The 16145-nt window shown below is 35.0% G+C and overlaps 1 protein-coding gene across 2 annotated transcripts; it reads right to left on the bottom strand.

Moving 5' to 3' along the window:
• Positions 1–639: 639 nt before the first annotated feature.
• TWF1 (twinfilin actin binding protein 1) lies at positions 640–13645 on the bottom strand. Of its 2 annotated transcripts, XM_068970257.1 has the most exons (10): positions 13561–13645; positions 11670–11747; positions 9314–9492; positions 7719–7814; positions 6449–6553; positions 5597–5617; positions 4683–4808; positions 4283–4433; positions 3992–4113; positions 640–2696 (listed from the first exon to the last, which is right to left on the bottom strand). In XM_068970257.1, exons 1-10 carry the CDS (start codon positions 13583–13585, stop codon positions 2526–2528), a joined length of 1074 nt encoding a protein of 357 aa, XP_068826358.1. In that variant the 5' UTR covers positions 13586–13645; the 3' UTR covers positions 640–2525. The 2 variants fall into 2 exon arrangements, with proteins under 2 accessions (XP_068826358.1, XP_068826357.1); XM_068970256.1 differs by lacking the exon at positions 5597–5617.
• Positions 13646–16145: the final 2500 nt, after the last annotated feature.

The raw sequence follows: 16145 nt of genomic DNA, 5'->3' as shown, positions 1-16145 counted from the left end.
TCCAGTTTGTAATATAGCCCTAATAAAAAGGATCAATCTGATCCTTTATTGCAAACCAGAATGCACTCAGTATTTGTTGGATGAATGTCTCAACAGTTTACTGTCAAGTCTGTTGGTCACCCTACTCTTCTGGGTTGCTGCTATCACAGTAGAAACCAATAATGCCATTTCCATTATTGCTGCAGTAGTGGGAAAGTTCTCATCTATTAAGCACTCCATTCATACAACCTGCTTAGGTTTCAAACTAGTTAAAATCCTTTTTGATGTAGATAGGTTAATTAACAAACAGATGAATGGATTTCTAACCCATCAACAAGTATCGCATTATTTGAGTGAAAGTTGCTCAGTCATGTTCGACTCTTTGCAACTCCGTGGACTGTACAGTCCATGGAATTCTCCAGGCCAGAATACTGGAGTGGGTAGCCATTCCCTTCTCCAGGGGCTTTTCCCAACCCAGGGATCGAACTCAGGTCTCCCGCATCGCAGGTGTTTTCTTTACCACCTGAGCTACCAGGAAAGCCAACTGCACTATGTAGACTTATCCAAACATTAAAAAAGAAAGGTCATACTAGAAAACCAACTTAGGACGCAATTTAAAGAGAAAAATTTTATTGCAATATAAAACGCACTTATAAAATGTCCACAGAAGGCATGTAATTCTTCACTGCTATATAAATTTACTGGGAATACTTTATTCACTTTCTATTGTTATGACATCACCTAAAACATAAACGATGAGTTATACTCTATAACAAATGCATCACTGATTTTCAACAATCATTGGTTTAATAATTAAAGATTATATAATCACATCTATATTCTGGAATGTTCACTTTCATGTAGTGTAATAGAGTTTAAGAGTATAATTGCACATGGATGGTATAGAAAGAAAAACATTCACTACTAAATTATTTTATACCATTATAACAGGTTAACATTCTTCCTGACTGAAAATAAGAGCTTCAGCAGCTTGGTCTATAGTCAACACAGTTCCAGGATTCTCAATGCAGTAGTGTGTATGCGTTTGTGTGTGTGTACCCACCGAAAAACGTAACTCTTTTGTAGAAAAGTGCAACATTACTGTAATTATTTTGCATGTTTAAATATGCAAATATGATTATTTGTAAACAAACAAAACCCCACACAAATACTAATTCTAGGAAAAAAAAATCTGTCAACTCATTATTCTAACATGCTTTAGTTGAACACACATTGGATTTCTGAAAGGTGCATATGTTACCTTAGATAATAAAGTGTAAAAATGACTTTCTTATTTCATACTATGAAATGTGCATGTCTGGTATTTGCTTTATGCATCATAAAGTTTAGATCAAGAAATTCTAAATCCTGGATCCCCACAATTCACTTAGAAAAGTCCTCAAAATTATGGCTCTTGCAGCAGGTTTATCAGATTACACATGATGAAGTGTTCTAGCTCCCTCTATTTCAAGTATTGAAGAAAATGAGGCTCAAAATCTCTGGAGGTTGTTAACTAAAAATGTAAAGCTTTAGAAAACAGTTAAATGTGTTTTGAAATATGATATAAACTGAAACATATTCTTAATCTGTGTTAGGCTGATGAGTACCAGGACTTTAAAATAATTTTATTAAATCTGAACATTCATTCAAAAGTGATAAAGAACAATTTGCCTATTAGTGTACGGTTTTAGACAAATCAATTGTGATGTTTAAAATGTTTTCAATATTGTTGACATCAATTTTGTTTTCTTTTGAATATTAACTTGATGTTCAATTAAACATAAATATTTTGCCTCACACTACATATAATGAAATGACTTGTTTTTGAAATGGAAAAAATTTTATAGCACTAGAATGAGAATGTACTAAAGTTGTTTAAACATGTCTTTCAACATCATCAGAAGTCCTATAGTATAGAAAATATCTAGTACCTTTAAGGTTTCAGAGTGAGCTGATCTTCTGCAATTTTAAAGCCATTTAAAAAACCAGAAAGTCAAATAGAAAAGACTGCTGCAATAAAGCACTGTCTAAACATTGCAGATATGATCCCACAGTCTGAGTGAGCACTGCTCTTCAGAGCAAGCAACTTTCCACTTTTTCCTAGGCACATGAAGTTTTCAGCTTAGAAAATAACCTAACCTGGTCAACATATTCATTAAGTGGAATGAATATTTTAAGGTCTTTCTCCCTTAAAAAAAAAAAAAAGATGTATCACCAAACAGTAATAAGACTTGTATTTTACTTTTAGACATTAGCCTTTTCTGGAATTGGCCCAACTGTATAAAATTTTAAGAATTATATGAAAAGTGTGGAATATCACTCTATGAAAACTGTGATGAAATTAAACATCATTATATTGAACTCTTTTCTAGATTTAACTCAGAAATCATAAGTCTTCTTTAACATTAATTTTATAAACATAGAGAAGTGAAAAGTGCTAATTTTCAAAAAGTACAATTTTTCCCTCTGCTATATATTAACATGGAATGATTTCCGTTCTCCTGTACTAAAAGCTGGACTTTTAAAAAACTAGTATTATAATATTTTTATTCAGTAGTAGCTTCAGTTTCAGCTGGACCCCTAATTATTCTTCGAATTCCTCTTTTTCCTGAAGGGCCTTTTGGTTTTGCAAAACTTTGTTTATGTGCATGCTGCTTGGGATGTACTTCTTCATAAAGGAAGTCTGCAGTCAACTCATCCCCATTGTCTATCTCGATCTGTAAGAGGTGAAATTAGCAAAGTGTAATGCAGTATGAAAAAACACAACATTCAAAACCTAATACAAACAACGTTTGCAGGTGTGAATGCTCACAGATAAATACATAATACCCATTCCAGCAAGAAAGAACCCAAGACCATATGAAAATAGTTCACTTGAATCTTTTTTGGGAGGAAGAGGTGGGAGCTATATGGAGTTGCTTTAATATATAATCCGCTATATTTATTTCCTGTTTGGTTCTTTCTTCTCCAGTTTAACTAATGTTTAAAAGTAGTATAGTAGGAATCATCACTATATTCTTAAGTTGTTCTGCTTTAGTACACTATATTTTCCAGAAACATTACTAATGGAGCCTTCATCACTTGGGTCACTTGAAATCACTCTGTTACACAGGCTGGCAAACTGTGGCCTGCAGAACAAATCTTGTTCAAGTTAAGAGTGTGTTCTACATTTCTAAAGGGCTGTAAAAAACAAAATAATAAAACAAGAATATGTGAAAAAGACCATATGTGGTCTGGCAAAGCCTAAAATACTATCTGGTCTTCTAGTAGAAAAAGTGAGCCTGCTATAGGTGATTCTTAAGAACTTCAAAAGCTCTTAAAATGCTCAGTACCTAAAACACTGGTAATTTGTAAGGACCTGTGTTTTAGGAGTTGAAGAGGTCAAGAATAAACCATATGTTTCCCCATGACTCACCTGCATTTAAGAGAACTTGTAACTTAGTTCCCCAAATTTATGTTATGCTCATACTCTTTCCCAACAACTGGAAAGATTCTCAACACCCCATGACTCAGTTATAAATGAAGACTGTGGTTTCTTACTAATAAAGTCTTGAGAAAATAAGAAATAAGCAGCTTTAGTAGCACTGTCCAACAGAACTTTCTGCAATGTGGACTTACCCTCAAAATTCTGCACCAAATACAGTGCCATTGGTCACATGTAGCTAAAATGAGCATCTGAAAGGTGGCTAGTGCTTTTAAGGAACTGAAATTTAAATATCATTTAATTTTTATTTATATTTAAATAGCCACATGTACCTTGTGGCTAAACATTAGATCTACAGGGAGGCTGGGATCATAATAGATCATCCCCAAGCACTTAAGAGAATTTCCTAAGGATTCATGATGAGAAAAAGGGAAAAAAAAAACCTTTTCATTTACAAATTACAGTACATCATGAATTACATGAAAAACAATAAAAATGTAATAAAAATTGAAGAATTTTAAATAGGTATTAAATGTATTAATAAGATAAATTAGGTAAAATAAATTAGATAAATAATTAGGTAATTACCTTTCTAATGACATCCATTTGTAGTTGTCTTTCTACAATCTCTAGCAGAGGGCTCTTGCAGCTAGAATATAGCATTCGTTCTCTTATACTGCATGTGTATCCAGGCATTGAATAAATAAAAACTGTAAATTAAAATAATAATAAATCCAATTAGCATATCAATTAAAGCAAATACTAAATCTTGTAAAACTACAATTAAGCCCTCTGGTCAAGAAATAAGCAAGAATATAGTGATGAAATGCCAATCAGCAAACAAAAAGCAACATGTTAAAAAAAAAAACTACCATATACCTATAGACTCCAAATAGTCTCCTTCATGAGAATGTTTATACAGAAAGAAATGATAACGTGCTGCATCTTTGGGAATCCTCTTTGGCAAATCTTTTAGTTCTGTATTTATTGTGTTGGCCAAAATTATAATTTCATTTTTTATATCTATTTCCTGTCAATAGAAACAAAATAGTTATTAAAATAGATACACAGAAATTTAAAATTTATAATTAAAAAAACAAAGAGATAAGGGGAAAGTTACATAATTTCACTTTTTCCAGTGAATATATTTGCTTTTGTAAGTTTAAAAACAATGAATAAAAAATAAACACTTAAAATCCATTAAAAGCAAACCTTATATTAATATAAGCCAAAGGTCCCGAAGAGAGAAGCCACTTCATAAAAATCATATGTCTCTTACCAACTGCACATAGTTCAGCTGTCTGTTATTCAATTTTTCCAAAGCTTGAAAAGCTTCTTGAGAAATAGGAAATGCTACTCCTTGTAGTGTTTGATGCTTAGCGTCCACACTCACGTCAGTTTGTACCTAGTATGACAGATTCAATTTACTGATGAATTTTAGCATTAAGCAGTGTCAGATGGCAAAGAAAACCTAAACTCTACAGAGTGCCATTCCACCCTTTTAATATAATTAATTCTGCCCATTTAAATATAATTAAAAGTAACACTTAAAACACTATGAACTTAAAAGGCAAATTGTTCACATTTGTTTCAGGTTCTGCTAGCACTTTGTCAACATGCAGAGTGTATGCCACATTTTGATGAAAATGCCAAAAGTGAACATCTGAGTGAGTGTGCAATGTTAGCAGGACTTTGTTTATATGTTTGGTTTGGCACAACTGCCATGAGCTATACACAAGCTCTTTGAAGTATCTTCAGATTATACTTTTAATTATGATATTTTACTTGATAAAGCTTATGAACACTTGTGATATAAATACAATATGTATAGAACTTTGTTCCTCTAGACATACAGTGCAACACAAACACCATGCAGAGTTGAAAGGAGTACAAACAATATACAAAGACAACATAGCTCAACAAATTAGACTACTGCAGAAGTTCCAGACTTAAGAGCTTTCATTCCTAAGAACATGGGTGTGCACGTTTTGGAAGAAGAGTACTTCAAGAAAGCTTTCAATGCACATATTTACGACTTTCATACTCAATAAAAGATATTTTAGTATAGGGTCTCATTTGCAGTACTGCAACAAAGTCAAAATTGAAAGTTTACTTAAAAAAAATGAATGGAGATTCTACAGCATAAATGGCATTGGATAATGAAAACATTATAGAACATATGCAAATGCATACCCCAATAAGATCCTCTGGGTTCTGATTGCAAGGAATAAAACAAACTATCAAACTTGTTAAAAAAAAATCACGTAAAAATCCATACTCCAATAACTTGAGTTAAAATAATAATGATAGATCCTTGCTATCAGGTCAATATAAATAATATTCATTTTCCAGACTGATTCTTATTAGTCCGTTACTCAGAGAAGTGAACAGTAGTTTCTGCTACTTGTTCTTTTCTGTAAAATTCCAGTAGAAATACAGTACCTATTGCTGCAATAAATACATTAGATATGATAAACTATAATATGGATGAAATTTATTGACTCATATGCTAAACAAGTACTCATATAACCATCTCCTATATATGTATATATATGTATGTGCACACACCCATCCAGGCAGTGCCCACAGACAACTTACAGAGCCTCTAGAATCCTAAACACACTATAGCATAGACGTTTTACTCTCTTTAGCCATTAGTATTCTCTGAAATAACAAAACAAACCTTCCTCAGGCATCCTTATTAGATATCATATCCCTCACACTATGTAAGTAACATATACTTTTCCCATTTATTTAGAATTCAAAGTATAAAATTAAGAACAGCTGTACTTCTAACAGGAGGATTACTAATCTAACCCATATATTATAAAGACAGGAGAAAGCTATTTATGAAGTTGACATGAAGTTTAATATTTACTTCCAAGTTTTTCCTAAAAACACATTGAACACGGTCTTGTCTCTAAATGGAACAGAATGTTAGCTATTCAACTTATTTATTCTCCAGTTACCTCTTCATCTATTAATTAAAAATTACAATACTTTTAAGCACTTAAAATCTTGCAAGATTTCAAAATGGTAACATACCTCATTAATTTTAATTTGTCGTAATTCTTCCTCAGCTGCAGTCAGCGGGGCAGGAGAAGACTGTGACAGCAAATATTTTTTATACCCATGTAATGATACATCTTCCTGTAAGCACAGAAATTGACTGTTACTAGTTGTCAGACTACTTTAGGAAAAACAAAATTATTAATTTAACAAAAAAATATTTTAATTGAAAATAAATGGTAACAAGAATCTTACTACTTCTCTATTTTTAAAAATATTTTATTCTACAGTTTTCAAAAAGCTTTAAGGGGAGTAGCTATGCTTCATTTCCTAAAGCTTTATAATTACTACTCTTTTGTATGAGGTGGTGGTGGTAATGCCAGACACATGATGAACCTGATCGTGCTTCAAGTCTACAGGACAATTACTACTAACCTTCTGGGGACGCCTTCCCCACAATTATTTAATAATCAGCATCCTCAGATTATGAATTCTGTACTATAATTATTTATAGAAAATAATTATAGTTCTTATTTTATATAATTATTTATAGAAAATAATTATAGTTCTTATTTAAAAGAAAAATTACTTCAAATAAATTTACTTCTCATCAACATTCTGTGGTTTGGAAGACTGAAACTAGAATTAAGAAACCAGACCACTTCACAACTAATGTGAATAAGCAAAGCATTCCCATTCTTGTGCTCTACCCATCAGAATGTAATAGTCACTGAATCACAATAAAAGCTCTGAATACAAAACAAAAAATTTGTTCAAAAAATACACTGTAATTTTCTGAATGTGGGGGTATATGTACAAATACATGTATTTACCATACAAATTTTATAATGAAGTAAATTCTTAATCTTAACATACATCTTAATCAACAATTACCCCAATCATCAATTTACCTTTCAATATTCTAGTTTAAATAAAATAGTTATTGCTTCCATATTATGAGTATTAATGTCCAAAATACCTAAAAACCACTGTTTCTTTTAAGTAGCCTCTCATTTTCTGAGCCTATTAACTCATCCTTAAAATGAAAAGGTTGAACTAAATGAGGGGTTGAACTAAATTATCTCTAAGAGAGATTCTAGCATTTGAAGACTGAGGTGTCAACATATTTTTAAAGGGTGAGTATTTTATGTTTCAGTTAATATGCATATCATATGAAATGTTTCCTCTTATTCTTATGCTTACAGATTTACCAATCAGAATTCACATTAATTACTCCATTACCTAGAAGTTCTTTAAGTGTTTTAACTGCAACACACAGACTCCATATATAATATAAGTTTTGTACCTTTACTGTTCCAAACACTTCATCTTTAATGTGGCCACCTCCAAACTCCTTTTTCAGAGTTGCTCTTGTTGCTGCATACAACATTTTTTGACGAACCTAGTAATTGTGAAAGTTTACTTGTAAGTTTACAGGTGAAGACTATCATTACAAAAATAGCATTTAATGAATGTTTTAAAACCGACAAGCACATTAAAAACAAACTATGACAAAGTCCATCAAGTGTAACATGCTAAAATGTGCGTATACAGATAGGCATCATAACACTGGCATCTAAAACATCAATAGCTACTAAGGTAGATCTCAACTTATAAGTCATTTTTCAAAAAGTAGAAAAAGCTAAATTTTAAAAAATTCTTCATTTTTTCAAAGTATAAAATGAGTTCAAGAATTAAAAGAAGCTACTTAAAACACTACTTTAAAGTCATTGAAATAAAGTAATCTTGATAGACATTCTACTCAAAGCAAGTCTAGGTGAGATATTACTAATTAAAAATCAAATATTCATGGCATAACTATGGCATAAAACATTCTATGAGGGACAAAGATGAAAAGAATTATAAAATATACTATTATTAAGGAGTCTGATATTTATAGCATCTACGGGAAGCTACTAAAGATAACTGCCAACCAGTAGAAATCATTTCATAATTTTGCACTGTCAAATCCAATATTTCTTTCAGACAAGATATATAGAGTTAAATAGGAGGGGATGACTTTTGAGAATGATATCTACAAAACTTTAAAAATTATTATTTTTCTATAAGAAGAAAGAAGTCTTTAAAATATTGGACTGTATGCATATATTAATTTTTTTTGTTCTATCACTTAAGGGCTTCCCTCATAGCTCAGTTGGTAAAGAATCTGCCTGCAATGCAGGAGACCTAGGTTCAATCCCTGGGTCGGGAACATCCCCTGGAGAAGGGAATGGCAAACCACTCCAGTAGTCTTGCCTAGAGAATCCCTATAGACAGAGGAGCCTGGCTGGCTACAGTCAATGGGTCGCAAGAGTCCAAGAGTCGGACGTGACTTAGTGACTAAACCACCATCACTCAACTTTCCTAAAAGAAATACTTATCTGTATGTATGCTCATCACCTGAATGGTAGCTATTAAGAATATTTCATATAATGCTCAGTTAGTTCTGTAAAAATTATTTATTATGATTAGAGCAAAATAGTAACCTTTATTCTTCAGAGGTCCAGAAAGTCATTTATAATAGCCACAAATTTTTAAATTTAAAATCAATAATAATTATTCTGATTTCAATCAAGGTCAAGATTTCTGAATCTCGGTAAATTATCCTTGGTTCTACATTACCAATCCAAGGATTTTTTTCCATCGTCATTCCCTTCTATGAAAAAGACTATTGCTTCCTAACTTTTTCTTGGCCTAGGAATATTTCAGAAAAAAATTTTTTAGCTTTTAATGTTAAAGTGAAAGTGGAAGTGAAGTCAGTCGTCTCCAACTCTTTGAGACCCCAAGGACTATAGCCAACCAGGCTTCTCAGTCCATGGGATTTTCCAAACAAGAATACTGGAGTGGGTTGCCATTTCCTTCTCCATTTAATGTTAAACAAGTTACCAAAAAATTACTTACATGAGAATGATCAGGAGACCACGCAATGAATATCCATTCATATCCCTGGGCATTCTGAGAATCTAACCTGAATAATACATAGCACGGTTGTTTGTCCTCCAACAGGGGTAAAACAAAAGAATCATAATCCTGATCCCAGGAATCTGAAGGCTTCCTACACGACCCAATCACAAGTTTCTCTGTGAAGAACAATTTTTAAGACACATAAATGGTTTGAAATACCAAATGGTGGAATAATGAAGAACAGAAGAATAAATTAATATGTAATTATTAATTGCTCTATTCACATCAATATATGAAAAGGACCTTGGCTGTAACAATACAATATACAGGAGTATATAATAAAATATTAGTACATACAAAAATATAATATAAAGTAGTATTAAAAAGTAAAAATTATGACCAGGACAGGTAAAATAATGTTATGAAAAACACAAGAAAGGAACATACAAAAATGATTATAAATAGCTGAGTTAGATGGTTGAAGAAACGGTATAGTCTATTTTCCAAATGTTTGTTATAAAGTATCAACAAAATGTATTTAACTAAGCATCCAACCACTCAAAGGTGTAATTTCTGAAATTAACATTGAATTGCACAGTTAAGAAATACTAAATAAAAACAGGTTTAGCTCCTACTTGGCCATAGTATTACAAATTTAAAAATCTGTCCACAAGCATAAATTGGTACAGTCACCTTGAGACATTATTGGGAGAATCAAGACTGTATTCTGCATAGAGAAACTCTTGCACATATATACAAAGGTATTCACTGCAGCACCATAAAATAACAGTGGAAACTGAAAATAGCCCACATGTTCATCAATAAGAGAAGGGACATAAAATATGTGGCAGTCATGATAAAATTCTATTCATATTTAAAAAGAATTAATGAGCCTCTATCAAAGGGGCTTCCCTGGTGGCTCAGAGGTTAAAGCGTCTGGGTCGGGAAGATCCCCTGGAGAAGGAAATGGCAATCTACTCCAGTATTCTTGCCTGGAAAATCCCATGGACGGAGAAGCCTAATAGGTTACAGTCCATGGGATCGCAGAGTCGGACACAACTGAGCGACTTCACCTCACCTCACCTCACTTCACCTCACCTCTATCAAAACTAATTATAAAAATATTTACAGAAAAAGGAATGATGCAGAAAAAGACATCAGCTCATATGAACTTAAAAACTCAAAAACAGCACTACATGTTATTTAGGGATTGCACATACAAAAAAAGTTCCTAATATAGTTTCCTCAGGAGAAGGTTGGAAAGTACAGTTGTTTAAACATCAAATTACAAAGGTTTGAAGCAAATTGAAAAAATGTTAGCAGTTATTAATTTAAGAAGGGATGGAAGTATTTGTCATTTATTCTTCATAATTTCCTTATTTAAAATTTTTTCTCAAAACAAAAAACAGGATAGGTGACAGACAAAATAGTGATTTTTCTGTTGTAGAGATGTGAGTTATACCAACTTTTCCATTTTACTTACCTAAGTCAATTAGAAAGTGATAACACTTAAAATTTTAGTTCAATAGTTCTAAAACAGGCTACTTTACAGTATATGTTTATTCTCATTGAGTGTGTTAACATATGCAGAACTGCATATTTTTCAAACTATTTTAGTATTTTTAACATATAAGAGAAACTGGAAACCAAATTAGATTTACTTCCAGTTTATGAAAGAACAAGATATTTTTCCAAAGCAAAATATTTCAAGGTAATTAAGAAATTAGGCCAATGGGATGTTTTAACATATTCATTTGAGATTAAGTAATTATAATTTAATTATTCACACTCAAACCAGCCAAATTAAAAGACTCTCCCACCCAATTAATTTCCCTGCTTTCAGCTTTATTTTGAAAGGCTCAATTTACAGTTTATTATATTCTCAGAACTGTTTCCCATTAACAAGAAAAAGGAATCATTTCTCAGCAAACATTACAATCAAGTTGAAAAAACAGGCAGTTTAAAACCCTTTCCTTCTACTTCAAACTAACTTTATTGAAAAATAATTCACAAATAACTGTTTATTTTTCAGATAATCGCCTGTTACTGATTTTCATTCCAGAGATGCAAGCACTGACATTAGATACAGATTGCATTACAGAAACTGAGACTCAAAAAAGTGAAAGAGAAAGATGTCACACCAAAACCAACATCTTTTTGTTTCCCTGATAGTCAACTACAGAATTCAGAAGGTAAGCAAGGGCCTTTAGGAAATGCCCAAAATATAGAGGATACAGGTTAACTAAAGGCAAGCTTTCAACCCGCTTCACATTTATTAATAGTCCAAATCACTGACAATGACTTAGCTTTACATAACACCCAATAATTCAAGAACAAAAAATGTCTAACTAACCATTTTCAATAGATATCTTCAGAAGTCTGTATTTTCCATTTCTTGCTCTGGCAAAGATATCTTTAACGTCTTCACTTGCTGTGCAAAAAGATACAGAAAAGTAATATTTATGCATTAATACTTTCTAATGCTACAATAATAATGCTAATTGAATAAGGAAAACATGAAATATAATACAAAGAAAAAAATCTTGAGTATGCAATATTTTCTTATTAACAGTCATTTAAATTATAAAACTTAAAAGGTATACCAGACACTGAAAAACGGCTTTTGCTGTTGTTGTTCAGTTGCTAAGTCATGCATGTCCAACTCATCTGCGATCCCCCGTACCGTAGCCCGCCAGGCACCATACCAGAGCGGGTTGCCATTCCCTTCTTCAGGGAATCTTCCCCAACCAGGGATCAAACCTGCATCTCCTGCACTGGCAGGTCGGTTCTTTACCACTGAGCCACCAGGGAAGCCCCATATACAGCTAAGAGACATAAGTATGTTTTAAAAGTATATTAATTCTAACCTGTCCTAGCTACGTTAGAATTGGGAATGAATATATGAAAGTTTCTCAAACCCAATAATGAACAAATTACAAATCTGAGAAATACCTTTACTGATTGAAAATGCTGAAAATCTGCTCTCATTCTCTTCTGGTCCAATTTCAAGTTTACGATAAATAAAAACACTCTCTTCATCAATTCATTTTCTACATTTTCATGTTTAAAGATGACAATAAACGTCAAATGCCCTATCCTGATTGAAGTCAATAAAATTCCTTCAAGTTTATACTTCTGGTCACACTTTTCTGACTAGTATTTCTCAAAAAGCTGGAGTAATCTCACTGAGCAAATGTATACTTAATAACCTGTCCCTTGCGCTATTAAAACTTCAATTTCGTTCTGATTTTGTTCTTGGGGTGTATATTGACAGCAAGAACCACTTTTAATAGTGCTTGTTATTAGACTCAAGCATCAAAGTCAATAATTAGATATCCATGCATCAAAACTAACGCAAACAAGAGTGCTTTCAGATTTGAGGCTATTTTGCTTTTCTTTGCGTGTGCAGGAGGAGGTATGGGGTGGTGTCAAAGACTTATGAACAAAACAATTAGATGTTCATCTGGGGAAAAGATTCGTTGTCTATTAACAGGAAGATCTTGTGTTTATACTAGAACTCGTTAAGTGATCGCGAGTAACCCCGGGACATATTATTTGATTCTGATGAGGTGAGAGCTTTCAGACTGCCCATTAGCAAACCATGAAATAACACAGGTCAATTAAAATTGCACATTCAACTGCCTGAATGGGATAATTATACGATGCGACACAGATCAGACTTTTCAGTTCCCCGAGGAGTACCTAAGAACGACCAAGACGCCTCCTACTTAGGATACATACAACGGTGCTGATGTTCCCATTTTGGAAGAAAGCGCGGAAGAGTTTGGGAAGCATTCTTAGTAGAAATGAAAAAGATTCCGCATCTTTCTTTTTATAATTCAAATAATATAACAACTCTTCTGGACCGTGAAAAAGAAAATTCGCCTGTCTCTTGACAATAAAAGGACCCCGATCGCCTTCACGTCTCCAGGTCTTCCCAACCCGTTAAAGTTGGGTTAAGGTCGGCTGCGGCTGCAGGCACGCCCCCTTCACCCCGGCCGCCGCCGGACCCACTTCCTTCGCTTCGGCGAATTTCGGGTCCGTCCGCAACGTGGCGGCGGCCGGGCCCGGGAAGGGAGGGAGGCAGGCCGAGAGCGCCCGGGACACGGGAGCGCAGAGAGACTCAGAGGCCCGGCTCGCCCCCGACACACATTCCCAGTGCTTCGGGCCCGACTCCGGCCCCGCCCGGCCTGCCCGGGGCCTCCGGGGAGCCCCTTCCCCAAGGGCAGCGCCGGCGCCGTTACCTTGGATGCCGGTCTGGTGGGACATGGCGGCGGCCGCGAGCTCCCGGCTCCAGCGCTGAGTGCAGCGAGCGGCCCCGGACGGCGGCTCCAGGAAGTGGCCGCTCCTCCGCCGGCCCCGGCGCGTCATCGGCCTGCGACCTACCGCCGCCCCGCCCCGCTAGGCCCCCGGCGTCCTCGCGCGCCCCCAGCGCTCCCGCCGCCTCCGGTCACCCGGACTGTCTCCCAGCTGCGGGACTGCAGGTCCACACCTTCGGCCCTCAACTCCAGCTACTCCAGCTTTCTGCCTAGGGTCACTGTCCCCGGTGTTTGCCGCCGCTTCTCCGGCTCCACCACCATGAAGCACCACAGGGCTGGCAAGATAGCTTTCCCTTCTGGGGTCTGCCCTGCCAACGCCTTTCACTGGTTCAGCAAAAGGATGCTCAAAACCGGAAACGAACATTTTACTGAACACAAGTTTTCAGCTTTAAAAAGATGTGCAAGATATCCTTCTTGGTTTACTCTTCTGCTGTGTGTACAATTTAATGTAAAGGGTCCCGCTCCTCCCGATTTTTTAAAAAGGATAGGCAGTTTCCCATCAAAATTTGAAAGGCTTTTAAATTAATTTCAGACTTAAACCTTTTCTTTTTTTAGTTGGGCCCATTTAGAGACAAGGTTTTCCTTTCTCTTCATTCCAAAAAGAAACAGCCACTGAAAGTAAAATTAGCTGATTTGAGTACTCCTCTGTGGTCAGTTCCATCATTCCAAACTAACTGCTCTGCTTTCTATTGGTCCTTTAGTCTTCAATCAGGTAATTATTCAAGATTCATTTGTGAGGATAAAGTTATAGCATATTATTAAAAACTATTTTCCATTCTGTGCTTTTATGAGCATGTGTTTCCATTTCTAAGGATAATTTATTTATCGTCTAAATTTCTGGCTGCACTGGGTCTTTGTTGCTGCCCATGGGCTTTCTCTCACTGTGTGTGTGTGTGTTGGGGGGGTACCCTACGCGTAGCTTAGTTAGGGTGCACAGCCTTCTCATTGTGGTGGCTTCTCTTGCTGCGAAGCACAGGCTTTAAGGCACATGGGCTTCAGTAGTTGCAGCATGCGTGCTCTAAGGTGCTCAGGCTCCAGTAGCTGTGGCTCGTGGGCTCTAGAGTGTGAGCTCAGTAGATGTGCTGTGCAGGCTGTAGTTGCCCACAGCATGCAGAACCTTCTTGGACAGGGATGGAACCCCTTTCACCAGTATTGGCAGGCAGATTTTTCTCCATTGAACCACCAGGGAAATCCCTCTAAGGATAATCTTGGTAGTTATTTTTGTACTACTTTTCTAGAACTCCTGGATTATAATTTTTTAGGTAGAAAGCTTGGTGTTTTGTGTTTAGGGCCTTGAACTGACAAGTATAAAAATGTACAATCTGATTATCAACAAATACTTTGTACAGACCAATAATATAAGGACAAGTTAACAAAATCACTTTTGAAATGTGACATATTTTTAATTAGCAGGTAGGTAATTGCTTTTCTTAATGGGGTTCACAGCAAAAAAAAAGATTGCTGTGTTCTGTTCCTTGTTTTTTAGGCTCTATTTCTCAAACACATCTTCATATTTTGGAATAACCAAAATTTAATCTGAGCTTTATAACTTGTTTGGATTTAAGAAACGTAAGGAGGAGTTCCATTCTAACCAAATTCTTCCTGACACGACAGTTCACCCTGATTTACCAGTTTTCACAGCATTGTTGAGCACAGAGAGTGCCTCTGCAATTTGTTGACTGACTCATGTTCTGGTGAGTAGGGAAAATTGCTTAAGGAGGTTGACATTACTCAAATGTACAGATGAGAAAAATTAATTTTCCCATGTTGATCCTTAGAAAAGATCCCTGTATATTCAACCCTGAAGAGGAGGAAAGTCCAGGTAGGTTGGATAAAACCACCACAGCATCTGCCGGATAATGCTTTTTTTCCTGCCAGTACAGTAGTTTGAGTTAAAACTGCAAGGGACTTGTCTGCATTGTTTATGAAACAACAAAATTCCTCTAGCAAAACAGGAAATCTGAGGAGGGAAGATGTTTGTTAAAATGTGAACAGCATGGCCAAAATGTTTTTTTTTTTTTTTTTAACTGTCCATCAGCATTTCTACATGTAGTCAGATAATTTCCTTAGCAAATGGATTCTTGATGCCTTCATCGGATGTTGTTTTATGAAAATGTTTCTGGTCAATATTGACAGCACACTTAAATTTCATAATTTGTTATGTCTGATGTTCATTTCAGGTTAGGTTATTGTACTAACTTTAGAGAAACGGTTTATTGAGTATGTAGAGTGCTAGTGGTTCTTGTATTTTACCTATTTAAGAGACTAGATTATGATAGAAATCTTGTTTGTTTGGTTAATCTCTCTTGCTTGCATCTTTAATGTGATACCAATTACATGACTTCTCACCTTATCTTTTTTAAAAAATTGTGATAAAATACACATGAAATTTACCATCTTAACGATTTTTAAATGTTCGATTCAGTCATGTTAAATACAATCACCTGTTATGCAACCAATCACCAAAATTCTTTGCCTGTTGCAAAATTAAAACTTAATATCAACATTAA

The sequence above is a fragment of the Capricornis sumatraensis genome, chromosome 4, assembly GCF_032405125.1.
Source record: "Capricornis sumatraensis isolate serow.1 chromosome 4, serow.2, whole genome shotgun sequence".
Lineage (NCBI taxonomy): Eukaryota > Metazoa > Chordata > Mammalia > Artiodactyla > Bovidae > Capricornis > Capricornis sumatraensis.
Note: the sequence above shows the minus strand (reverse complement) of the source record. Positions and strands in the feature narration are given on the sequence as shown.

Coding starts and splice junctions, on each gene's coding strand:
- TWF1 (XM_068970257.1), bottom strand. CDS start 13,585: ATGTCCCACCAGACCGGCATCCAAG. Junction 7,815..9,313: donor GGTCTCCTGATCATTCTCAT/GTAAGTAATTTT, acceptor CACAATTACTAG/GTTCGTCAAAAAATGTTGTA. Junction 2,697..3,991: donor AAATGGATGTCATTAGAAAG/GTAATTACCTAA, acceptor CACCTCTTACAG/ATCGAGATAGACAATGGGGA.